Source organism: Panthera tigris, chromosome C1, assembly GCF_018350195.1.
Source record: "Panthera tigris isolate Pti1 chromosome C1, P.tigris_Pti1_mat1.1, whole genome shotgun sequence".
Lineage (NCBI taxonomy): Eukaryota > Metazoa > Chordata > Mammalia > Carnivora > Felidae > Panthera > Panthera tigris.
In genome coordinates, this window is record NC_056667.1 from 70,265,688 (window position 1) to 70,293,049 (window position 27,362).

Sequence of the window (27,362 nt, forward strand, 5' to 3'; positions counted from 1 at the left end):
ACACTCGATCTCTGGACTATCCCCTCTTCTTATTTTCATGTTCTGCACCCTCCCTCTGAACTCTTATCCAAGCTTCGACTCATCCTTGAACTCTCCACCCTTAATTTGTACAATCTGAGCATGGAGCTCTTAGAAACCAGCTAGTTCATGTTCTGTTTTCTAGATGAGGTCATTGGGCCTCAGAGCAGGTGATTTGTACACTCATGTTGGCAGCATAACAACAAAATGCTTCAAATTTTTTATTTGAATCAAATATTTTTTATTAAACCTGTTGTTAAAATGTTAGTGTCTGGATAGCCCCTAATATTTTGTTATCTTTCTTAAGGAATTAATAGAATATGCTTTAGTCATAATGTATGACAAGGATTACATAATGTGCCATTTTTATGTTTAAAGTATTTAGGGAATAAGTTTTTAATAACTTTTTTTTTTTTTTTTGGCAAGATGGTGACTTGTTAAGTAAATTACTGAGAAAGTTACCTCATGGGTAAATCATAGCAGAAGAATAGCTGCCACTCTAAGTTATTTCTGCTATGGCAGTGTTCTAGATTTATTCATAATTAAGACAAAGATTTTATACTCTGAATGTTTCCAAGTTTATTTATTTGAATTTGACAAAGATGAGTAATAAAATAATACTCTATAGTCACTTTTTCTGTTAATGATCTCACAAACCTTTCAGTTTTGGCTGTTCCTATCTTAAGGGTTGAGGGGAAGGAAATCAGTGCAGGAATTAAGGAAAATCATATTTCTTCATTCTATACATTGTGTCAAGCATTGCTAGGTACTTTATATTTACTGTATCAATGAATCTCCACAGCTTGTGTGATATTAATCTCCCTTTTAAGCCAGTGACCCTTCTATTTAAGTAAGTTTTCCAAAATCAAACAGGCTAGTAAGATAAACCAAGAATTTGATTAGGGTTGTCTGATCTTTGTGCCTATACTCCTTATTTATTTTTCCTTTAAAATGTATTTGTTATCCCTAAAGTACCACTACCTAGTTTTGGTCCCTCATTAACATTACCTGGGCTTTCACAATAACATCTTAATTTCCTCAACCCCAGGCTTTTCACCTTCTATTAATTCACCTTCCTCACTGCCAGAAAAGTTTTCCTACCATATCATATAACTTTTTAAAAAAATGTTAATGTTTATTTATTTTGAGGGAGAGAGAGACAGAGTGTGAGCCAGAGGGGCAAAGAGAGAGGGAGACACAGAATCCAAGGCAGGCTCCAGGCTCCGAGCTGTCAGGGCTCAGAGCCTGATGTGGGGCTCGAACCCACGAACCACGAGATCATGACTTGAGCTGAAGTTGGATGCCTAACCGACTGAGCCACCCAGGTGCCCCACCGTATCATATAATTTTATTTACTCAATCAAAAATCTTCCTAATATTTATTAAATAAAAACAGAACCCTGCAGTCTACTTCCAGCCCTTCATAACTTTCTTCCATATTCTACCATAGTCTTATTTCACACTCTTCTCCTATATGTCGTCTATTCGCTACTTCTCTCATTGAAACTTGACCCTCAGAAGTATACAGTGCTATGCTGGGTGGGATAGGGGAGCATGTGATGACAGATACCCCATCTTCCTTATTAATAACTCCTCAAGTGTTTGGTGAAAAAAATAAATCAGCTGATAAGTAATCATTTATAAATGCTTTTAAATATACATATTTAAGCCAACAAATATTAAGAAGTAAATATAAATTTTATATGTATTTTGAAAGTAGAACATGGACTAAACCCCCAGGGTTACTTATTAACTTTTCTCTGCCATTTAGTGATATTTCACTACCAAATCTTGAGAGACACTGTCCTAAGCTATTGTCAAATGAAACTAGCACTCACACTTACCTTTGTGTATTTACCCCTTCGGGTAATGGTTCTGGATATTAACCCCGTGCTGTTTCCTCTGTCTTTTCCTAACCTTAGTCATCTATTCATCTATAAGGCCCTGCTGAACTCCTACCCTTTTTAATAGGCTATAATAACAATTGGCATCTTTTGAGCTTTCACTTTGTGCCAGGCACCATGTTAATCACTTCACATGCATTCACAGAGCCACTTTTAAAGTAGGTATTATTATCCGTGTTTTATAGATGAATAGTCTGGAACTTAAAAAGATGATGTACTAGGCCTAACATAAACATTTTCTTGTCTAAATACTTACAACCCATAACTCTCATTTGGCAATTATTCACCTATTAATATTCACATATTCATACACCATACTTGCAAATAGATTTTATGCAGCATTAAGGCAGACATTTTCTTGTCTTTGTCTTGATTGCATTATTAGGCTTCATATGTAGTAATACACACACTTAAAAGTAAATTAGATTTTAATTAGTTAATTTTTAAATTAACTTAAAAATTAACTAAGCACTTATGCTTTGCCACTTCATATATCATGGATTCATTTCTATTTTTAATTGTTATGCCCTACATACACATGGTTGGCTTAGGGCTATAATGCAGAAAGCCTCTCTACTGCAATTTTTATTGCTTATTTCAAAGGAAGTGCATTGTCAATACCTAACTAAAAATCTGCTAGATCACAATATACAAAAGTAAACAAGGTGGTACATCTAGACAATGGATGTACCTTCTGCTATTCAACGCTCAAAAGAAATGAGCTATCAAGCCATGAAAAGACATAAAGAACTTTAAATGCATATTATTAAGTGAAGAAGCCAATCTGAAAAGGCTGTATACTGTATGATTCCAACTATATGACATTTTGGAAAAGACAAAACTATGGAGACAGTAAAAAGATCAGTGATTGCCTGGGATTAGTAGGGAGAAAGGGATGAATAAGTGGAACACAGAAATTTTAGGGCAGTACAAGTAAACCCTAGTGTAAACTATGGACACTGGGTGATAAAGATGCCAGTGTAAAAAAAAAAAAAAAAAAAAGTGTCAATGTAGGTTCATCACTTGTAACAAATATACCACACACCTGTGTGAAGGGGGTGGGGTTGGGAAGATGTTGCTAGTGGGGGAAGCTATGCGTGTGTGGGGATAGGAGGAATATGGAAAATCTCTGTATCTTCTGCCCAATTCTACCGTGAACCTGAAACTGCTTAAAAAAAAAAAAAGCCTCGGGGCGCCTGGGTGGCTCAGTCGGTTAAGCGTCCGACTTCAGCTCAGGTCATGATCTCACGGTTCGTGGGTTCTGAGCCCCGCATCAGGCTCTGCGCTGACAGCTCGGAGTCTGGAGCCTCCTTCAGATTCTGTGTCTCCCTCTATCTCTGCCCCTCCCCCGTTCATGCTCTGTCTCTCTCTCTCTCTCTCAAAAATAAATAAACGTTAAAAAAAAATTTTTTTTAAAAAGCCTATTTTTTTAAAAGTAAATACAAAGCAATAGTAATTCTCGAGCTAATGTTACATAATTTGTTATGATAAGTATGGACTAATTAGTTCTGTAACTAGTTAGAATTTAGACAGCAATGGTCCAACCACTTCATACTACATCAAAAACAAACAAAACAAAAACAAACCTGAGATCCTAAGAGTTGAAATAACATCTCCAAAAGCCACAAAACTGCTGGATGAGAAGGCCTAGATTAGAATACAGATCTTTTGACTCTCAGTCAAGTATTCTTTGCTCACTACTATTTTTATACTATAGTTGTATATACTAATAACTGGATGGTAACTTAGTTTGCCTATGTTCAACTTCTTGAATTCGGTGACTGCCCCACACTGATGGTAAGCTTCTAGCAAGAAAGACTGCCAGCTGCTCATGACTTATACATACACCAGACAAGTATTTATATCTCCCTAAGGTCACCTTTTCTTAAATTAAAAATAGAATCACATGTGGGATAGAAGCACAGTCTTTGTGAAGTCAAAATAAGTCACTTTCCCCTGCTGCTATGTATTTGATTGAGTAGACAATCCAGAAGAAGCTTGATTAATCCTAAATAACCTATTTGCTATAAAGATATAGTTGGTCTTTTGCCCATATTTTGTGTGTCCTCTCCTGTGGCTGCACAAATTGATTTTTTAGAATTTAATCTTCTATTTATTCAGGTATTAGGAAATGAACAGGTTGTTCATTTTTACCCAGTTTGAATTGAAAGTGTTTTTCAATTATTGGCTTTTCTTCAATTCTTAATTTCCTTGCTGATCTTCTGAAGATTTAAAATCAATACCTACCTATTGCAGTGATTTGTGACTGTAACTAATTAGGAGCTGAGTATTTTCACATACTAATTTCTTTTAAGTTATGTATTATTTCTTTTAAGTAATGTACTACTTCTTAGCTCTTGCTTCTTGACTGAAAATCATAGTTGCCCTTCTTAAGACCAAATTTTAAATCCTCTGCTAGGTGTTTCATTTGAATCTGATAAAAACCTAGTTATTGGTTATTATCATACCCTTATCCAACTTAGTGATTTTGCTTATCCAAGCTCATTATATGGTAAGCATTTTATTTATGTTTTATTCTTTTAAAATTATAGTAAATTTTAAATTCTGTTCAAGTACATTAAATATATTTATCTTTCAATTACAGGTTGTTAAACTGAAGCAAATAGAGCATACTTTGAATGAGAAAAGAATATTACAGGCGGTGAATTTTCCTTTTCTTGTTCGACTGGAGTATTCTTTTAAGGTAGATTTTACAATATTCAAATAAAATAATTTTACCCTCACATATTTTTTAAAATATGAAACTGTGATAGGATTCTAAGCCATATGACAAACGTGGAGAATATGAATAAATAAAAAAGTAATATATTTAGATTTTATGTTTATAAACTTATGTTAATATTTGAAAAGGTTTTGGCTTTCCCTAGGGAAAATTTTAAAGGTAATGTGTAATTTTTCATGAGATGCTATTATAAATTCAAATATTTCCCTTTATCAAAATCCATAGTAATATCTTATTAAGCAGTTCTTACAATCTTGCAAATGAATACGCCCACCTAACTTCCTTTTCTGTTGAACCTTTTTTGACACAGTCTTACCATCCTCTTTTCCTTAGTAATTTGTGTTCTAGTCTTTCCGTTTATGTAAGGCAGAACAGTCTTTGGCCCTCCCTCAATGTTCTCATAAAGTTGAACAAGATTTATTCTTTAAGTTGATAGCTTTTCAACTCTTTAGAATGACACTTGGCATCTCGTAGTCTTAATTCATATGAAACATTTTAACCTTTTCCTTTTTCCTCCTTTATTCTTTAAATCAAATGAACACCTGTATGTTTAGGATGATATTAAAAATCATTCATCTCTCTGACGTAATTTAGTACATAAAATGTAAACATTCTTACTTTTTCAAATTGTTGTTTTAACTGTTATTCCTTTGCATCCACTATAGTGTTAAGTCACGGCTGCAGTGTTTAATTGTTCAAAAGTTAGGGTTCCCTGCAAGAACAGGAACAGCAAATATCCCAGACTAATTTGTGGCAAGAATACTTGGGCTGAGGGTGGGGAATGAATTCCCCACTGAAGAAAAATTAGAGCATCTTCCATTTATTCTCTCTTCCCCAATGTTAGTAATCTCTTGGGTTTTTTAATTTGTCTTTTTCTAATTGAACATGGTATCATCTTTAAATATTTCCTTGAAATAATCTCGGTTTCATAATTTTGATTTACTTATCCTTTTTATTTGTTCATAGGATAATTCTAATTTATACATGGTTATGGAATATGTCCCTGGGGGTGAAATGTTTTCACATCTAAGAAGAATTGGAAGGTTCAGGTAACTAATACTTTATCCTCCTCAAATCTTTTTTAAGTTATTGTCAATGCTAAAAATTTATTTCATTTCATGTAGTAATATGTTAGCTATATGAAAAATTACATGGAAACATTCATAAGAGGCCACACCCTACTGAGTTTTAAAAATCAAATAAAAGCACCATGATAGCAATGTAAATATTCTACCATTGGTAGATATTGTGAAGATCCATTATTTGGAGGATTTTCAGAAGATGCAAAAATTGAATTTAAACATACTAGTACTTATTGAACAAATTTTAATACTACAACTCTGGGGAAGAGGTTTGTGTAAAGATGAAGAAAGGAATAAATGGAAAAGATAATAATGGCATCATAGTGATGTGATTAAGAAGTTCATTTTGCACAAATTTAATTCTCCTTAAAGTTTTTGTTGAATTTTAAAAATATATACGTAATTTTAAAAGAGTTTGTACCTTGGGGCGCCTGGGTGGCAGTTGGTTAAGCGTCCAGCTTCGGCTCAGGTCATGATCTCATGGTTGGTGAGTTCAAGCCCAGTGTTGGGCTCTGTGCTGACAGCTTGGAACCTGAAGCCTGCTTCAGATTCTGTGTCTCCCTCTCTCCCTGCCCCTCCCCCGCTTCTCTCTCTCTATCTCTCTCTCTCAAAAATAAATAATAAACATTTAAAAAAAAAAGAGTTTGTACCTTATTAGGTTATTGCTAACAAGGCCACACAGTTTTTAAAACAGGTTATATTGGGGCTCCTGGGTGGCTCAGTCGGTTAAGCGTCCGACTTCAACTCAGGTCACGATCTCGTGGTCCATGAGTTCGAGCCCCACGTCGGGCTCTGGGCTGATGGCTCAGAGCCTGGAGCCTGCTTCGGATTCTGTGTCTCCCTCTCTCTCTGCCCCTCCCCCATTCATGCTCTCTCTCTGTCTCAAAAATAAATAAACGTTAAAAAATTTTTTTAAAACAGGTTATAAATTCTGTTAACTTTACCTCTGTGTAATAATTTGTAAGCTACTACTGTTCATTAGTAATCACTGAAAGAATGCACGTCCAGCTTCATTTAGCACATTATGAGCTGGTATGATGAAAGCATGTACAGGAGTGCAAACTGGCTGATGATGATAATCCGATTCAGAAAGAGATGATGATAGACTCAGATTATCACAAGATCGTATTCAGTTATGGGCCAACATTAGAGTTATTTTAGTTACCTAAAGCCTAAGCCAAAATTCACTTATTGAGCTGATATGGTAAGGCACCTAAAACGTGTCAGGCACTGTGCTGATGCAAAGCAACTTCTGTTTATCTTGAATGATTTCCTTTTACCTCCTGTTGTCCTCTCTTCTACTACCCTTGTCCATGCAGGCCCAGCATCCTCAGATTGCCCTTGATAATTCAAAGTTTTACACTGAAGCATTACACCTAAACCTATCTTCAAAAAATATTTTGTCCATTCTCTATCATTACTAACTTCTTTCCTTTGCAACTACCCACACTCCTATTTCTTTAATACTTGACTTGGTACTAGGAGGAAAGCGAGTTGATTGCAATAATTCACTATTGAGACACACTGTCTTTTCTAACTTTTCACTCATACTACACGTACACTTGACAAGTTGTTAACTCCTATCCTAGGAACTTTAAGACAAGAAGAATATTGAGTTATTATTGAGCATGGCTTTAATCAGAATCAGGGCAGTCATTATGATTCTCTACTTAAATAGCAACTGTCTAGACTTAAAGCTGCTTCAGCATGAAGTCTTCCAATAGAATATTTTGCTTTCATCTTTCAACAATTGGATCACAGATCTATGTAATGTTTGTGTTCCTCCAATCAAATATCAGTGTGTGGAAGTAAATATAAAATGCTTAGTACATCTTATATTTGTGATGATAAATTTATATCTATTTATAAGATGCTAAGTGCATCTTGTATTTATAGATGCATGGAGAAAATTGGAGGGGCCTTCCAGGTCAAATGTTTCCAAAGTTAGGGATATTTCAATGACCAGGATGATTCTTCCAGTCTCCCCTTAAAATGTTCCCCTGTTTCTTGTCATACAATCTATGGTACAGAATTTATGGTGTTGAGATGGGGCTGAAACTGTAATGGTATTATAAAATATTCTCCCCCAAAGTTTGTTTCTTTACATATTCATTTATTCAACAAATATTTACTGAGCACCTGATATGTATTAGGCTAGAACCTAGGAAATAGAGTGACAAGCAAAAGGAGCAGCATATATAATCTTTTTTGGAATTTCTATTTCTGGTGCTATGAGATCAAATTCATGCCAGCCATCTTGAGGGAAGTTCTATTCATAGTTCATGTTATTCATTGAGGACATAAATCTGAAGGTCATTGCAATGTATCAGGCCAGTTAGCAGAATTCATTGTATACACTACAAGATGAAATAGAAACTCAAATTAGAAAATCAGTACATCCTTTGGAGTAATGCTCTGAATGTGGCATAAACATGACACTGATCTGTCAATTGATCTAATCTGTGCATACAAGAACTGTACGTGTTTACACAAACATACAGATTACCCCTGTGTTTATATATCTGTATAAACATGCATAGTAGAAGATTTGGAAATTCAGACACCATGATTGTATCTATGCTTTCTGGATAGGATTACGGGAGCTCTTTATCCTCCATCTATATTTTTTATGCTTTTTTAATAATGAGAATATATTGTTTTTGTAATAGGAATAGTCTGGGTCAAATGGCATCAGTCTTCAGATTAATGCAGTTAAACAACTTCTGTGTAGTGAAATTCTTTAAGCACTTGAAATTTATGAGACAGATACATGGAGCTTATCAACAGTAACAATGGCCTGATAGACCATGCATTGACATGTTTGCTTTTCAATCATTCTCAAAGTGAGACATAATTATAAAGGTATCAATAGCCTCTAATATGGCCGCTAAGAATTTAAAATAAGATGACTGTTTTAGAGTTATATTTTTCTTCAATGTATGCTGCCCCATAAAGCATATTAAAGTAGTATTATCTGAAGATAGTTCAGAGATTTAGTAGATATTCAGAAACTAACAAGATTCTTAAATGTTTAAAAGAAAAAAAAATTTGCTTCCAAAATATTTCTACCCTATATTAATTTTTTCCATAATCTAATTACCATGTGTTAACCCATTTTACAGAAAATCAGTGTTTTCTTTTTCTTTGCAGTGAACCCCATGCACGGTTCTATGCAGCTCAGATAGTGCTAACATTCGAGTACCTCCATTCACTAGACCTCATCTACAGAGATCTAAAACCTGAAAATCTCTTAATTGACCACCAAGGTTATATCCAGGTATGACTTGAACACATTATACATAATGTATTACTACGTAAAAGTTGTATGTATTTAACCTCAACTACCAATATTGGATGTTTTTTCTTTGAGTGAGACAGTTATTTCTAGCATCATGTCTGGCATATGGGAGAGCTTAACAATCTTCCTAATAGCTTAAATGAGCTCACGGTTCTGCCACTATTGCAGAGACCAAAAATCCCATCAAGAATAGAACCTGTTTATACCTCCCATAGTCTGCAGTTGTGAATTGAATGAACATAGGCTCCTACGTACAGAAATACGTAGAATAGCTAAATTTGTGAGCTCTCATTTAGTGCCAGGCATCATTCCCAGTGTTTTACATGTATCATCTTTTTTTGTCCTGATAACCTTATAAAGCGTAAGTATGCTATTACCCTCATTTTGAGGCTAACAGAACTAAGGCACAGCAAATCACACAGGCAGTAAATGGTAGTCAGAATTTGAACCCAGCTGTCCCCAGAGTCTGTGCTCCTTAACAGCAGCAGCCAAAGGAGCCCTGGCTACCAATACGGAACTGGTGGGGGTGTTTTATTTCCACTTCTGTGAATAGACCGAGAACATCCCTTTTTACACACTTACCAATAGGTTCTCCTGTTGATACTTTTGTATTGCCAATGACGTAACTAATGGCAGAGCACATCCTTGGACTCAAGAAATACTTCTAGCATTGCTTCATTTTTTTTTAAAAGCATTTACTTTTACCATTTTGTGTGTGTTTATTTCTTTGAGTCAGGAAAAGGCTCTCCAGAGTGAACCTTCATTCACTAATAGTGGCCTGCATGGATTGGTCTCAGTTACACTGACTTAATTTTTTTTCATGGTTTTAATTTTAACCCTGATTTTTAACTTTGAACTGAGGTGCAACAAATACATTTATTGTGAAATAATGAATATTCACAATTTTTTTTTTCTTTCATAGGTCACAGACTTTGGGTTTGCCAAAAGAGTTAAAGGCAGAACTTGGACATTATGTGGCACTCCAGAATATTTGGCTCCAGAGATAATCCTTAGCAAGGTATGTTTATAATGTCATTATGTAAGAGTAAAACTATAAGGCATACATCACTGTGGACTTTTATAAAAACAGTTTACTGATCTAGTATTACATTTTTACTTAATCTAAATTATGAATTTATGTCTGTTTGATTACTAAATAATAATTACTGGCAGTCTACCACTAACTCAGTAACCTCTCAATTTTAACTCTGGATCTAAGAGAAATAGTATGGTAGAACATAGGGAAAATAGTCAATGATATTGTAATAACTTTGTATTGTGGCCTATGGTAACTAGATTTGCCATAGTAATCATTTCACCATGTATATAAAATGTTGGATCACTATGTTGTACACCTGCAAGTAATAGGATATTGTATGTCAACTATACTTCAAAAAAAATTAATGTGAATAAATCTGATCTCGAGATCCATATTTTTCTCTTCCAGTCTTACTGAGAAGTAACTGCCAGACCTAACTGTTTAGGTTGAAGGCATACAGTGTAATGGTTTGATTTACATAGATTGTGGGATAGATTACCACAATAGGTTTAATTAACATACATCATCTCATATAGATGTAATAAAAAGAAAAAAAAGTCCATGTTTTGAAAGACAGTTGTTGATAGTCTGTTGAGGATTGTTCTACTTTTCAAAACAGTGAAAATATGGTAAGAGAAGTCTATAATCATACCTAAAAGGATGGTTCCATTCTGTTCTCCGTTCCACTGCCATCCCTAGGTGGAAACAGCTAGACAGGAAAAATTAACAATAACTGAGCACAAACAGGAACAATGAAAGAGAAAGGGATAACACACATGCCTTGATAGTTACAACCTGAATAACTATAAATAACTATATAATAAGAATGAAAGAAATGATCTCATTCAGCTTTCCTCTCAACTTTATAATTTAAATCATCTATAACTTTTTAGTCTTTTATAACCTAAATATCATTGCTGTTAACACATTTCTTTTGTAAGTACACCTACCAAATAATGATGACAGAATAAGCACCAGAACTTTAAAAAATGCATATATATTATAAAAGTAATAGATGTTCATTTACAAAATTTGGAAAATGCAGAAAAATCAAAAGAAACAACCAAAAAAACCTATAATCTCACTACCCAGAGGTAGCTTTTTTTTTAAAGTAATTTTTTTTAAGTTTATTTATTTTTTTGAGAAAGAGCACAAGCAGGGGAGGGGCAGAAAGGAGAGACAGAATCCAAAGTAGGCTCTGCACCATCAGTACAGAGCCCCACATGGGCTTGAACTCATGAGCTGTGAGATCATGACTTGACCCAAGATCAAGAGTTGGACACTTAACCGACTGAGCCACCCAGGTGCCCCAAGGTAGCCTTTTTCAATATATTTTTCTGTGCGTGTTATCATAGTTGAGATATAGTGAATGTACAGTTTGTATTCAGCTTTTTTCACTTGAATGCTAACAAGCACGCAAACATTCTAATGGCTTATTTGAAATGTTATCATAAAGTATTTTGCCATTCTTCTATTGCTAAATATTCAAGTCATTCCTTTTTCCTTTTTCTTTTTCTTTTTTTTTGCTATTATAAATAACTGTGATAAACATAAATATTTTATACATAAAGCTTTTTCTGCATTTCAAATTATTTTTTCAGGACAGATTCCCAGAAGTAGAATTACTGGGACAAAGGGTATGAATATTTTTAAGTCTCTCAATAAATACTGCCAAAGTGCTTTCCAAAAAGATTGTAACATTTTATACTCCTACTACTTCATCACACTGTATCCAGCATTAGACATTTGTAGTTTCAGAATAATTACTAATGGGGCACTTGGGTGCCTCAGTCAGTTAAGCATCCGACTCTTGATTTTGGCTCAGGTCATGATCTCAAGGTTCATGAGTTTGAGCCCCACATCAGGCTCTGCACTGAGGGTACGGAGCCTGCTTGGGATTCTCTCTCTCCCTCTCACTACTCCCTCTTTTCCCCCTGCTCTCTCTCTCTCTCAAAATAAATAAACTTTTAAATAAACAAACAAATAAATAAAATAATTACTGGTTTAATAGGCAATAAATGGTATTTCATTATTTTAAGTCTCATGTCTTTGATTATTAGATTTTTTTAATGCTTTACAGACATTTGGTGGTTTTTTTCTGTGTGTATGAGTTATTAGTTCATGTCCTTTGCCCATTTATCTATTTTAATTTAGTTTTTCTTACTGATTTGTTTTAATTCTGTATACTTAGGGTATTAAAAGTATCTGGCATATTTTTTATAAATATTAGCACACAATCTCAACATAGAAACCAAAGCTTAGTAAAAGGATCCAGCTCAACATCACGTGCTTCCACTATACTAAAAATATCATAATGAATGACATTACTAGTGACTTAAAAGAATTAAAGCATAGTTGATGCCCATTTCTATTAGCAAAACAAAGTGCTATTCATCATACGCTAGTCTCCCTTTAAAAAAACATACAGAAGCAGAAAAAAAATATCTACATTAGATTTTAGCTAATAATTTGAAAATTAAATGATTTGTAAAGCTAAAATTTTGACAAAACTTTGGAGTGTGGGGAGTGGTGAAGGTAATTTGAGGGCAGACCAGATCTGGCAAAAACTCAGTTCATTTCTCTCTGTGATCAAGTTGAATTTTTTTCCATAATCTTTTGTGCCAGCTGACATCGACCATAGTTGATAACAAACTTTATATAAACATGTTAATATTTTACTTTTATTTTCTTACAAATACTGCTAGTTCTTAATTTTAGCAAGTTTAGTATGGAAAAAAACAAAAATAACTTTAGAATTGTACCTTTGGTTTACAATGTACTTTTATTTACATTTTTTCCTTTTATTTAATAAAGTTCTTACAAAAACTTCAAGGATTAGTTATCTTTTCTGTACACCTTTTAGAGATGAGAAGAGAGTAGGATAGCTAGAGTAAACTTAAATATTTACATTTATTAGGCTCCAAATTAAACTTGTAGCTTTCATTAAGATCCTGTGAAGTGGAAGAGAATGCCCCAGTATAATCACCCTCCTAACGTCAACAATATAGAGTATTTTGAAGTCAACTCTGCTGTTTACTACGAAGTCCAGTATCTACTATTTTGTTTAAAAACCTTTGGCCTTTCTATGAATGCTCTAGAAAACCTGATTTATAAGGTTATGGACCAAGAATGGACTTGAAAAAGTAATTTAGCAAGTCCCTTCCTATTGTTGAGCAACAATTAAATTATCCCAAGTAATTAGGGGATATTTATTGTCTACAATATTCTTAATGATTTTAGGAACGAGGTTTAATAATATTTCCAATTCCAATATAATTGGAATATAGCCAATATCTGTAAATTCTCCCTGTTTAATTCAAGTGTGATCTGATACATTTTGTTCATTTTTTATTCTCTCCTGAATAGCCGCGCAGCAAGTGCTCTTTAACAAATTTCATATGCTTGAAGATCATTTTGAAATCATCTATGACTTCATTCCCTTCTGGTAGATTAAGTAATAACTAATATTTGCTGCTGGTTTATCTTAGGGCTACAATAAGGCAGTGGATTGGTGGGCATTAGGAGTGTTAATCTATGAAATGGCAGCTGGATACCCCCCATTCTTTGCAGACCAACCAATTCAGATTTATGAAAAGATTGTTTCTGGAAAGGTAAGTAATACATTTTATGATTCCTCTATTACTTGTTATTTCTATAATGAAATGTAAGATTTGTATATTAAAACCATTTGATGTCATCAGGATAATTACCCTAAATTGGGAAGAATACAAAAATATCCATAGTTCCTGTCTTTGTATCTAGCATTCATTTAAGATAACAAAATAAACATTAAATCATTGAAGTTTCTTAAGAAAATGAGGCAGTTTTACAAACAAGTTAGCAAAAAGATAAAGCAATTTTCTTTTTTATCACTCATAAAATATAGGATCATACCTCTCATTCTCAATATTTCTCTAAGTAAGTAAATTTTTACTTACTTAGTTATTTCATGTGGGTATCTCCTTAGAGAGAAGTTTTAGGGGCTGTTTTTGTATCTCCTTGTATTTTCAGGAGAGACTTGTTTGAATTATGCCAAACATCACAAAATTGGAAGCAAATACAAAATAGATAAGCCTTTATAAAATGGAAGTTCAGAGAAAGGATATTTATATAATTGTTCATGTTGATTGTGATTATAATTGCCATTGATCTTTAGCAAATATGGAAATAACTTTTTTTTGAGCATGAGTAGATTCACTATATCATAGTATTTTACATTTTGTAATTACTCCATAAACCTTCCTTCTTTTGTAATCCCTAATTTTGTTTCCAAAAGTATCTCAAAACAAACCATTCATTCTTGCCTTAGCATACACTTTTTTTTTTTTTTAATGTTTATTTATTTTTGAGACAGAGAGAGACAGAGCATGAACGGGGGAGGGGCAGAGAGAGAGGGAGACACAGAATCGGAAGCAGGCTCCAGGCTCTGAGCCATCAGCCCGGAGCCCGACGCGGGGCTCAAACTCACGGACCGCGAGATTGTGACCTGAGCTGAAGTCGGACGCTCAACCGACTGAGCCACCCAGGTGCCCCTAGCATACACTTTTAAAAAAATACTACAGTCGGGGAGCCTGGGTGGCTCAGTGGTTAAGCATCCAATTCTTGATTTCAGCTCAGGTCATGATCTTGCGGTTCTTGAGTTCAAGCCCTGCATTGGGCTCTGTGCTAACAGCGTGGAGCCTGCTTAGGATTTTCTCTCTCAAATAAATAAATAAATAAATAAATAAATAAACAAACAAACAAACAAACAAACAAACAAGCAAACAAACAAAAAAACTTAAAAAAAATACTACAGTCAATTTTAATAGAATTGAGTCTGATTCTTTCCATCATAGAAAGAATAGGCTTTAAAAAATTCCAAAAAGACCTTCTATACATTTATGATAGAGTTTATAGGAAGGGATATTTTCCCATTTTTCCCTTTTTCCTATTCCTACATGTGGTACACCCCATTAGTTTATCTTTCTTTTTTCTTTAGATCACATAGCCCCATTTAGAATATGACCAGGAAATAGAGCATCAATCTTGACATAACAGTACCCTGAGATGTGATGTAGTTGACTTTTTTCTATTTTGTAACCTTAGTCTAAGGCAGAGAATTGCCTAATCAACCTAGAGAATCTGGAAGGACATAGAGGAAAAGTCTCTATTTCTTTATACCTCAGCCAGATTCACACTTTACATTTAGTGTAAAAGCTGACCCTCAGCTCCATGAACTTAAAATTTATATCACCTATATCACCTGAATGTCCCTAAAGTAGTAATTTATCTTTTTTACCAATATTCAAATTTAAATCATGGATGCCACACAGCTGGACTGTGAGGACAAGACACCAACAGAATGAGTCTATCCAGCCCCCTAGAATCCACATCTCAACACGGTATTGTTCCATATCTTATAGTGTATACGTAGTCTACAGGGATCACAAGATTTTCAGTTATATTTCCCTTCACTTTATGAAAGTTTTATGTTATGGCAGTATTCACAAACTAGGGGACTAACTAAAGAACTTATACTTCAGCTATGTCAAAAATAAAAATTAAATACTTCTTAAAGATAACTAAGCTAGGTGTTGAAAGATTTACACCAAGGTAATACAGAAAGGCAGAAAGGAATACTTAAATTAGGTATCACTGCTGTCCTTGTTACATTTGTAGGTATCTAGGCCTCAGGTTTCTCATCCTTGTAACTGTTTTCATCCAGCAGAATATCAAAGGCACGGTAAAAGAACTTTTGAGATAAACAAAACATCAAGAAAAAGTAGTGTGCAAGACAGGTATTAATTTTTTAAGAATTTGAAAGGTGATTATGTAAAATCTCAAGAAAGAATATGACCCAAAGGTCATATGAAGAATGTTGAGGGAACTGAAATACTTTAAAATCACTGAATGAAAGAAGCATAGAGTAGTCCACCCTTGTCTACGGTTTTAGTGACCTACAGTCAACTGCAGTCCAAAGCAGGCGATCCTCCTTCTGAGGCATCATCAGAAGGTCAGTAATAGCCGGCCACTACAGCACAACACCTGTGTCATTCACCTCACTTCATGTCATCACATAGGCATTGTATCATCTCATATCATCACAAGAATGGTGAGTACTGTACTGTAAGATAGTTTGAGAGGGGGACAGAGAGAAAGAAACCACACCCACATAACTTTTACTACTGCAGCATATTGTTGTAATTGTTCATTGTTTTTAATCTCTTACTGTGCCTAATTCATAAACTAAACTTTATCACAGGTGTATGTATGGAGGTAAAACAGTTCAGGGTTTTATCAAAGGGTTCAGCAAAGACCAAGGATGCAGAAATTCTACTAATAGCTATTAGAAATTCTACTTCTAATTTAATTATAGGTCATTACAAAGCTCCTACATTGCTTTTACTTATACTTTATAAAAGAAGTAAAACTCTCTGACAAGGATGCTGTCATAACTAAATTTCCCTTATTTAGAAAAATTGCTTTGTTTAAAATGAGTCTGTCTTCATCTGTATGAATAGGCCTTCATTAGCCAATCATTCCACAATGTGGAAAAAAAATGTTTACCTGTTTATGAATATGTTTTTATTTCATATCAAACTTTAATAGTCAGGTTCCAATATTAATATTTAAATCTGTGTATATTCTATAATCATAACTGTTTAAATCCTAGTCACCTTATTAGAAGAATGCCAACATAAAATTTTATCTTATCACAATATCTGATATCTTTCTTCACTTATTTAGAAATATGATAGGATGTTTGGTATACTATTGTTTTTCAATTAGCAATAATCGCGCCTCAGATAAACCTCATTGGCTATGATACTGCCATGGTGCAAAGCTTGGTATACTATTGTTTTTAACTAAAGGTGCCAGATTATCGTGTCCCATATTGGAAATAAAGTTATTTTCTTCCTTTTTCCCCTTTGCTCTTAAAGTAGAACTCATGAAGCAGAATATTGGTACTAACAGATCTCTAGGATTTACACTGTGTGAACATAAAGTCATATTCATATGCACCATTCCCAGTAAAACCATCTGTTTCAACACTCAAAGCCAAACTGGAATGTATCCCTATCCACATGACAAACACATTACAAGTTTATTATCTCTCTGGTTAGTAAATAAAAGCCAAATTGGAGAATAACTAATATTTAAATTTTTTCATTGTTCAAGTCATTAAAACTCAAATTTTGGTCTTCCAAATCCTATATTTGTATTTAAAAATCTTTAATGATTTGAATGATATATCATTTAAAATATGTTTCAATCATAATTATTTTTGCTGATTTTTTAAAAGTGTGTTATTATTTTATGCAACATTTTATATTGATTACTCTCTCCATTCTGAAGCCATAGATTATAGGTATCAGTAACATCAAAATTAAAATAAAATGTATTTAATGAAGTGATTAATTCGCTGAAATACACATATTTGAAAATTAGGTTGCTAAGTATTTTCTCTATTACAATATTTTAACTCAAGTTGGTATTTTTAAATGCACAGAAAGATGATCAATCAGCTTGTTAGATTCTCTCCTACACATATTTTGCCTTTAAAAACGGAGGAGGTGGTATTTTAAATGTCAAATTATTCATGTGATATCAAGGTTCAGGTTTAGAAATGCACAGTTGACAGAAACGTCTTAATAATTTTCACATTAAATTTGACATTTCTTAGCAATATATATGTTGAGTTTCTGTATATAGTCTTTAAATTCCATACTTCAGTGCCATATACTCTATGATAAGAATCAGTTATGGTTCCTACAGCAACTCTATTTAACTGCATCACTCTGAGAAATATATAAGTTAATATTGTGTTCAAAAATGAGACTTGAAATAAGGCAGTCAAGTAACAGCTGTTGTGGAACCATAACTTTAGAGTCCTTGACTTATGAAATTTAAAAAAAATTTCTGAGCTCTATTATATTTAAAGTAAATATTATTCCACTTTTAATGAGCACCAAAAATGTACAAGGAGACGCTATACAAAATATAAAGTTGTAAACATACATATATATAGAATGATCAAAGAGTCAGTTCATTTTTTCCTGAAAGGAAATTCATATTCACATGAAGGGTAACTGACTAGCAGCCAAATAGCTATTCCTTTCTGTCTCAGGGGTCCCCAAAGCCATTCCCAGGTTAGGTGATTTGCTAAGAAGACCCAAAGACTTCAACATACAGCAATACTCAAGAAATGAAGCCCTTATATTATAACAAATACCTTCATTATAAGATACCTTACAATGAAAAGATAATAAGTACAATCAGCAAAAGGAAAGGCTCATGGGGCAGTATCTAGAGGAAACTAGGCACAAACTTTCAAGAGTCTTCTCCTAGTGGAGTGACAACAGATGAACTTAATTCCTCCAGGCACAAATTGTGACAACATGGGTAAATGTTGTCTCCTAGGGAAGCTCATTAGAGACTCAGTGCCCAAGGATTTTATTGGGATCACATATACACCCTCTACCTAGCCCATACCTACATCCCAAACTGACAGAGCAAAGTAGATGTTTGGCATAAGCCATATTGTTTGTACAAACAATCTAGGTGCAGTGAACCACTCATATTATTTAGGGAAAGTTTCGTATCAGTGTGAAGAACCGTTACCATGCCAATTGCCAGATCCTGCCCAGGGCTAAACTTGCAAACAGGCTTTCCTTAAAGGTAACAGTCCCAAGCCTGCTATATTAGCTCTTTTCTGCACCATTCTGTTTCCTAAATAACATACACATAGGCAGAAATACTACTGTACTTGTTCTAAGATACCATTGTTAATGCTTTTGGGGAAATTAAAGTGCCATTTTTTATTTGGCTATGGCTATAGTTAAAGAAACTTAGATAACTCAGTAGTCATTTTCTTAAAATTCAAAAGCAGTTTTACCATTTGCCTAAAACCAAGGCCATTTTTTAACACTTTGCTGTGGTCATTTAAAATTCTTAATAGCTGCTTTGAGACAGTCCTTACTTTAGTGGCAGTTTGATGGCAATTTGTTTTGCAGGGGAAGGAATGAGGCTTGGGTAGGTAATGGTCCTCTGTAACCATCTAGATTTATCGTAACTACCACTGTTTCTGCATAAATAAGAGAACAGATCAGAGCACCCAGTTGTGGTAGTAATATTTATTTTTAAAAATTTTTTTAACATTTATTCATTTTTGAAAGTGAGAGAGACAGAGCATGAGTGGGGGAGGGACAGAGAGAGAGGGAGACACAGAACCGGAAGCAGGCTCCAGGCTCCGAGCTGTCAGCACAGGGCCTGACGCGGGGCTCGAACTCATGGACTGCGAGATCATGACCCGAGCCGGAGTCGGACGCTCAACCGGTTGACTGACCCACCCAGGTGCCCCTGTGGTAGTAATATTTATAAGTATTTTTTAAATGTACTAGATCTTTCTTTTTATATATAAGATCCAGGCTGGTTAAGTTTCCTCAGGTCCTTTGAGGCAGTGTGGAGGTTGGTACCATATCTATAGAAAGCTTAATGTGTGAAAAGTTGTTATGCCTTTTGAAAAATTTACTAATGTATATGCTCATTTTTGCTAGATAAATTTGTTACTGGGATACAGATTTCTTAGAACTGCACCTAATTTGGGCCACCTGGGTAGTTCAGTCAGTTAAGCATCTGACTCTTGATTTTTGCCTCAGGTCATGATCGCACAATTCATGAGATCGAGCCCTGCGTCAGGCTCTGCACTGATAGCCCAGAGCCTGCTTGGGATTCTCTCTCTTTCTCCCTCTCTGCCCCTACACTGCTCTTGTATGCTCTCCCTCTCTCTCAAAATAAACAAACTTAAAAAAAAAAAAACAACTGTACTTAATTTGAAAGGTAACTTTTAAAAATTTATTCTAGCATGCTTGTGGACAGAAGTTAACAGATTATTGTTTGTTGGCTGGGTGCAAACTCTTTTGAGTCATTTAAGCCAATAAATTTTATCTCAATGCATAAAAAGTAATGTGACTAGTTAAACTATCTCCCTGTCACTTGTAGAAGAAAAGCAGTAAAAATTTTCCCTTCTTCTTCAAAGACCAACTTTGTAATTCTGTGATTAAGCTGAGCATAGACAAATTTGATTTTGGTCTTATTTCTAAAGCTAAAAAAAAAAAAAAAAAGTAAAGCAGTTAGTGAATTTAAATCCCCTGGTATGGGTATGGTAACAACATGATCAGATTTGCTTTATGGATGTAACTTCCTCTTAATTTTTAGAAAATACTAATTTTCCTAAAACCAAAATGTACAAGACTTTATAACCGGTGCTGAGGGGCGCCTGAGTGGCTCAGTTAGTTAAGTGGCCAACTCTTGGTTTAGGTTTAGGTCATGATCTTGTGTTTGTGAGTGCAAGCCGCTTGTCAGGCTTTAGCACTGACATTGCAGAGCCTGCTGAGGATTCTCTCTCCCCTACTCATGCTCTTGCTTTCTCTCTCTCTCTCTCTCTCTCTCTCTTCTCTCTCCAAATAAATAAATAAACTTAAAAAAAATGTATAACTAGTGCAGAAAACAGAATCAATATTCTATCGAGTGAATTCAGATGTGAATTTCTTAGTTGGTTTAACATATTACATAATGAAATTTGATGAAGTTATTTAAGGTATCAGCTATAATTACAATGCTGTCCTTATAAAACAGGGTCATAGTTGTCCTTTTTCTCCCTCACTCTACCAAATTTAAGTACCAAAAGAAAAGAAGAAAGTGCTTTTTCTATAAATGAACAGGTGGAGCATGAGACACGAAGGAACTTCTTGCATTCTCCGAACGATGTTTCTAGCACAGACTAGTCTAGATATCTAATGATAGATATTGTTGCCTTCCAAGTTTCTTCTTTGATTCAAAAGTCAGCTTCAGATCACTAAAATATTATTCTAACAGAAAAATTGAAAAAATTAAAAATGTATTGAATTAGTGCCTTGCATCAGTTTCATAAAAATTACCTAATTTTTTTCACACCTGGGGGTATTCATCATTTTATAGAGACCAGAAAGGTGAAAGAGTTTGCCCTAATGCATAGGGAATGTATGTAACTGGAGCTGGGAATGGAACCCAGGTACTCTTTCTATTGAAGTGATAGGCTGGTGGGACTTTTGAGATGGTAAGAATGTTCAATTTTATTCAGTTTAACTCCCTTATGCTATATGTAGGCAAATCAAGACTCAGAATTGCCCAAAGATAAAAGGTAGTTTGTGGCAAAGCCAGAAACTGAATTTAGTTCAGTGGTTCACTTATTATTTGTTCACTTGGCTTCAGTAACTCTTCACAATCTTAGTTTTATTCTGCATTACTGGTCTCTCCTTGTTGATCCTCCTTGCCTTGGTCCTCTTCTTCCTCTGCACTTCCTCCGTTGGTGGATTCATCCAGTTTCATGACTTTAAATGCCAACTGACGATTTCCAAATTCACTTTTTCAGTCCATACCTGACTCTTGGGTTGCAGACCCTTGTAGCCAACTTCTTACCTGAGATCTCCATTCAGGTATTCGATACATGTCTTAAATTCAATCTGTCTAAAACTAACAGATTTTTGTTTTCCCTGGCAAATCTGTTCCTCCCACTGCTCTTCCCGTCTCAGTTGATGGCAACACCATCCTTTCAGTTACTCAGGCGAACATACTCTGGAGTCCTCACTCCATATCTAAAGCACAGGAAAACCATTTTGACTCTATCTTTACCTATCTTTAGCATACACACAGAATTCAACCACTTCTTGCCACCTCCACTGATATTGCTCTCTTCTGAGTCACTAGAGTGGTTCTTTAAAAATGTTAAATTAGATCCTGTTACTCCTTCCAGAAGCTTGCAGTGGTTCCCCATTTTCTTCAGAGTAAACATCAAAGACCTTACAATGCAAGACTTTGTGAGGTGTGATAGGATGACAACATTTGTAAAGGATCGCTCTTGTTGCTAAATTATCATCTATCATCTCTCATCCTCACTAGGATGTAAACTCTGTAGGTAGGACTGTTTGCTTATTTTGTTTACTACTATATGCCAAGCACATTGGTGCCTAACACATGGAAGGTGTTTGATCATTATTTGTCAGATGTGAATTCATGCATTCATGTAATATTCATTGAGCTCATATTATATGCCAGACAGTGCTGGATACAGTAAATTAGTTATGGTCTCTGCTTTCATGAAGCTCTCATGAAGTGGACACTCACTCTCAGAGATACTGACTTAGGTGGTCATCTGTGTGTTCTAAACATGTATTTTTTTAGTTGTCACAAACTTTTTGATACGCACTATATGTCAAAAGCTTGTTCTGATGTCTATACCTCGTTGTAGAAATAGATTTATTCTCATGAATAGATTAGGAAACTCAGAAGTAACTTAGTCCCTAACGGTTGTTAAAGCATTCTAAACAGGAAATATCGGGCAAAAAAGATCAAATAAACACTCTAGGAAGTGTATATTGCACAAACACCTCTTTCATGTTAAATAATGCCAGTTTCCAATAATCTTATCTCTCAGATCTAATGGTTTAATGGGTCCAGACTTTTTCTTTTCCACATCTGGCTCTTTACAGCTACTTTCACATTGTTTGCCCCATAATGGACTATCAGAGAGACGTAGGAATCAGGAGGATTCAGTTATTTTCCCAACAATGAAACTGACTGAGTTGGTAGTCTCACTGGAGCTTGGTTTCCTTATCTTAAAATGAAGATTTGGATTAAATTAAACTAAGACTTCCTTTGCTCCAATATTCTAGGATTCTGATTTCAATTTTTACAGCAGTTATAATCAATAATAATAATAGAAATAATACTCTTAATACAGTTTTGAAGGAAAAATTATCATGCTTCCCATGATAGAAACCTTTGGTGTTTCCAAGTTAACATGCCATAAGTAAAGTCTTGCATCTGAAACATAATTGTGTTTAAGTCATTTTCTGGTTTTTGCTAATTTCAATTTGATGAATCAACATGGCTCTTTGGAAGGTCAAATCAACAAAGAAACTACATTTCTGATTACATTTCAGAACAGTCATGGAAAAAATACTTTCACAATGATTCTCATTATTTCTCCTTCAGTATACTTAAAGGATATGACAGATTCTCATCATTAACATGCCTACTATGTGAGGTGGGCTACCTGTCAGAATCTCTGGGGAAGAAGACTTGTGATATGGAGGTGAAGAGGATATGTCTGTCACATGATAAGTTTTCTAAATGCCGATGTCCACCATCATAAGCCCCTACTATAGCTCCCCATTTGAGAATCACTGTTCTAAAGATTACAAAGATACATACGCACATTAATCCAAGACCAGAGCTTTATCTGCATTCCAAAATAAAGATCTACTCTATTTAGGTGTGTATATTCTTTAGGCACTCTATTGCACGTTACCTGAATTCAGAAGATAATTTAAAAAATTTTTTGATGTTTATTTTTGAGAGACAGGGTGTGAGTGGGGGAGGGGCAGAGAGAGAGGAAGACACAGAATCCAAAGCAGGCTCCAGGCTCTGAGCTGTTAGCACAGAGTCCAACGTGGGGCTCGAACCCACGAATCATGAGGTCATGAGCTGAGCTGAAGTCCGACGCTTAACCAACTGAGCCACCCAAGCACCCCTCAGAAGATATTTTTTAAGTTTATTTAATTCTTTTTGAGAGAGAGAGAGAGAGAGAGGGAGAGGGAGCGTGAGCAAGGGGAGGAGCAGAGAGAGGGAGAGAGACCCCAAACAGGTTCCAGGATGCAAGCACAGAGCCTGATGGGGGCTTGAACTCACAAATCATGAGTTCATGACCTGAGCCAAAACCAAGAGTTGGACGCCTAACTAACTGAGCCACACAGGCACCCCCAGAAGATAATATATATGTAGTACATTATTGTCTACCATTCCAAACATCACGAAAGGGAGAATAACTGGCACATTACGTTGAACAGTTCATGCGGACTCTATTCTAAACAAAGACAGCTCTACTTCAAGTAAGCTACTTCTTTGGAATCTAAGCAAAGTTGGAATATAACCACTATAAAAATAAGTCATGTTATTTTTAGACACTATGCCTTTTGAATACCCCATATTCTCTAGTTTCTACTCCAACTGGGATAAATGAGGAAATGTGCAGCAAATATTTTTAAGATGAAAATTTCAGTCTTTTAGAAGTGTCCTGACAATAACTCTTTTCAGGTTATTGAATCATGAAAAACAGTATAGAATAATTAAGGATATATACTCCAGAGCCAAGAGTACCTGGTTTGGGATGATAGCTCTACCGCTTATTAGCTCTGTAATCTTAGGCAGGTTACTTACTTGGTGTCACTTTCAATTGTATCACCTGTAAGTGGAGATAATAATCATGTTTACCGTAATGTTAGGTTATGAACCACTGCACATAAAGTTTAGCACAGTGCCTAACTTCTAATAAGCCATTATATTAATAAAACGTTACTTTTGGAAGTAAAAACTAAAGAAGGAGCAATTCATGTGCCTTTTTTTTTTTCTTTTTTGGAACATAAACCCTCTTATACTCTGTGGTAATACGGGCTTTGCAAAAATGAGGCTTTCAGTTGCTAATTTATTTGAGTTGATCCCAAATCCTGTTGGGTCATTAGCTATTCAACCTTCAAATAGTCCTTGGTTGTTGGACACAAATTTTAGTTTTCCTCTGGTATGATGATGACTTTAGTTTATTATTTACATGAAAATTTTTTTGATCTGTCACTAGGAGAGAAAATAAAACTTCTGCACAAAGTAGAGAAGATAGTGCTTCTCAGGCTTTCATGAATAGAGATAAAAGCTCAGAATTTCAGACCCAGTGCCCCTATCATTTGAAGCCCCAGGATCGGCATTTTTACCCTCTACCCCTCCAGTTGACTCTGATGAACGTGGGCCCTAGGAGCACACTTGGAGAAGCATTTATTTACAGAATAGCATAAATAGCAGTCGGGAGACTATAGTTACGAGTCTGGCTTTGCCATAGGGTCTAGCTTTGCATGCTTATGATTTAATTTCTACTTTGAGACTATGAGAATGCACATCGTGTTGCGCTTTGGAAACTCAGAATATATATGTTAAGGAGTTATATTTATTTGAAGACAGTGTAATAAAGAACAAAATTTATGCGGCTAGGAATCATGACTAGATTTCTAGTCCCAGCTCTGCCACTTTATAGTCTAGTGATTGGGTAAGTTATACAATGTCTGCGAATCCTAGTTTCTCCATCTTTAGAATAGAGTTAATACCATAGTCACCAAATATGTCATAGTTCATTGCTATATATCTAGTGCCTAGAGCAGTGTGGTACATAGGTCTTAATAACTAATTGTTGACTAGATGAACTACATTATTTGAAATGACACAATCAATTCTGGGAATAAAAACACAAAATGGCACAGTACCTTCCCCCCAGAAGCTCATGATCTGGGGGAAACAGACATACACAAATATTACAACATACCTCAATAAAGATCGACTGAGGTAATGTCATGACACGCGATACAAGTTATAAGGTGATGGTGGCACTTGTAGAGAACCACAGTAAGAATGCAAGGAGTTCATAAATGGGGTCTATTAACCCTTTAAAGCATTTTCTTCAGATGTCTGTGGTCCGTTGAAGGTGAGGCCATGATAACCACTGGAATGTGAATTTGACCACATGGCGTGTTCATACAGGTCCGATTCCCATCGCACTTCAGTTCAGATCTCAAGGACCTTCTGAGGAACCTGCTGCAGGTGGATTTGACGAAACGGTTTGGAAACCTGAAGAATGGTGTGAGTGATATAAAAACTCACAAGTGGTTTGCTACAACAGATTGGATTGCTATTTACCAGAGGAAGGTGAGCCATTTCTTTCTTTAATTTAAAAGCTTTTGGAAGTTAGTATTTAAATTATATGTGGTAAAGATATTTTCAACTTAACACGTGGTTTTAATTTTTTTACCTTTGAATTAATCCTATGCAGGACTTAAGGGACCTTTCCAGCCCACAACTTAAAAATGAGTTTTTAAAAAAATGAGTTTTCTACTTGATAAAAGAGAAGGCATATTCTATTTTGACCATCAATCTGAAATTTTTTTTTTAACGTTTATTTATTTTGAGAGAGAGCACATGCATACATGCAGGAGGGGCAGAGAGAGAAGGAGAGAGAGAATCCCAAGCAGGCTCCATGCTGTCAGCACAGAGCCCAAGGCGGGTCTTGATCTCACAGAGCGTGAGATCATGACCTGAGCCGAAATCAAGAGTTGGATGCTTTACTGACTGAGCTACCCAGGCGCCCCAATCTGAAATGTGTTCAGTGTCAGATTTTTCCTACCCTTGCCTCTTACTCTTCACAATATTATGGTAATTATTAGGTAAACAATGTCCTAAAGGTTTGCATTTCAAAACTGATGTGAAGCCGCATTAGAAAGACAAAAATAAACAAATATATTCTCCTTCCTGGAATTGGCAAACAGCTGGATTTAATAACATTTAATAGCTAGATTCATCAGATATTTTTCAGTCTTTATCACTTTACCATTGTAACAAATTGAGACATTGAAGAAAGATTTTGCTGTGCTGAGTTACTTTTCTCTCAACATTGCTTCTCAAATTCCTAAAGATAATTCGTATTTATAAAGTGTTGTCATCTTGAATATATTTAATTTTTTATTTTTTTTCCATAAAACCAAAGTTTCTAATGTTTCAGAGACTTGCCATATTTAATACTGCTATGCAGCCACATGAGTGAATTTCCTTAGGAAAAAAATGTAAATGCTATAAATTAATATTAATAGCACGGTTTTCCTAGTTTATATCTTTTGGAAAAGAATATAAAAACAAAGCATTAAAAGAATTTAATAATGCAGCAAAGACCAAAACAATATGAGGGCAGTAGTCTCCGCATCTCATAAGATGGGTTCAGAAACTTCCTAGGCATTAAATTCATGAAACAGCCCTTAGCATTATTATCTCAACTGGATATGTTATGTAGTCAAGAGCAATTCTATTTGGGTGATTTATTGAATCTGTATTTTCTTTTAGTGCTTTTTGATCTAACTTCTTTTTGTCGTTGTTTAGTAATTAGCCAGTTACCCTCTCACCATTTGTGGAATAATTCTTCTTTGACCCCTTGTTTGAAATTCCACCTTTGCTAATGCTGAATTATTACATACTTCGGTCTGTTTCCGACTTTATGCTAGGGGTTCTTTCTGTCTATTCTTGTACTACACACCACACTGTTTTACATACCTTGATGGTAGCTTTTATTCAATTTCCAAAATATTTGTATATTTACTATGTGGAATTCTTATCAATGTTCAAGGAAAAGAATATATAGTTCAATATATTTTAGTTGTAAGAAAATACACAA

General features: G+C 34.9%; 1 protein-coding gene, 1 long non-coding RNA gene and 1 pseudogene across 4 annotated transcripts in view; 1 reads left to right on the plus strand and 2 right to left on the minus strand.

The window, feature by feature from the left end:
* The window catches only part of PRKACB (protein kinase cAMP-activated catalytic subunit beta), a 125,557-nt gene that overhangs the window by 92,893 nt on the left and 5,302 nt on the right, over window positions 1–27,362 (plus strand). For all 3 annotated transcript variants that reach the window (XM_042997678.1, XM_007079187.3, XM_042997679.1), the window contains 6 exons: window positions 4,528–4,626; window positions 5,632–5,714; window positions 8,898–9,024; window positions 9,968–10,063; window positions 13,573–13,695; window positions 25,685–25,849. In XM_042997678.1, coding sequence (XP_042853612.1) covers window positions 4,528–4,626; window positions 5,632–5,714; window positions 8,898–9,024; window positions 9,968–10,063; window positions 13,573–13,695; window positions 25,685–25,849 — 693 coding nt within the window. The remainder of the gene's footprint in view (window positions 1–4,527; window positions 4,627–5,631; window positions 5,715–8,897; window positions 9,025–9,967; window positions 10,064–13,572; window positions 13,696–25,684; window positions 25,850–27,362) is intronic.
* The window catches only part of LOC122241473, a 102,698-nt gene that overhangs the window by 12,665 nt on the left and 62,671 nt on the right, over window positions 1–27,362 (minus strand). Inside the window, exon 2 of the long non-coding RNA XR_006221642.1 lies at window positions 10,737–10,793. This is a non-coding gene — a long non-coding RNA (uncharacterized LOC122241473). The remainder of the gene's footprint in view (window positions 1–10,736; window positions 10,794–27,362) is intronic.
* Window positions 16,761–16,909, minus strand: LOC122241593 (annotated as a pseudogene).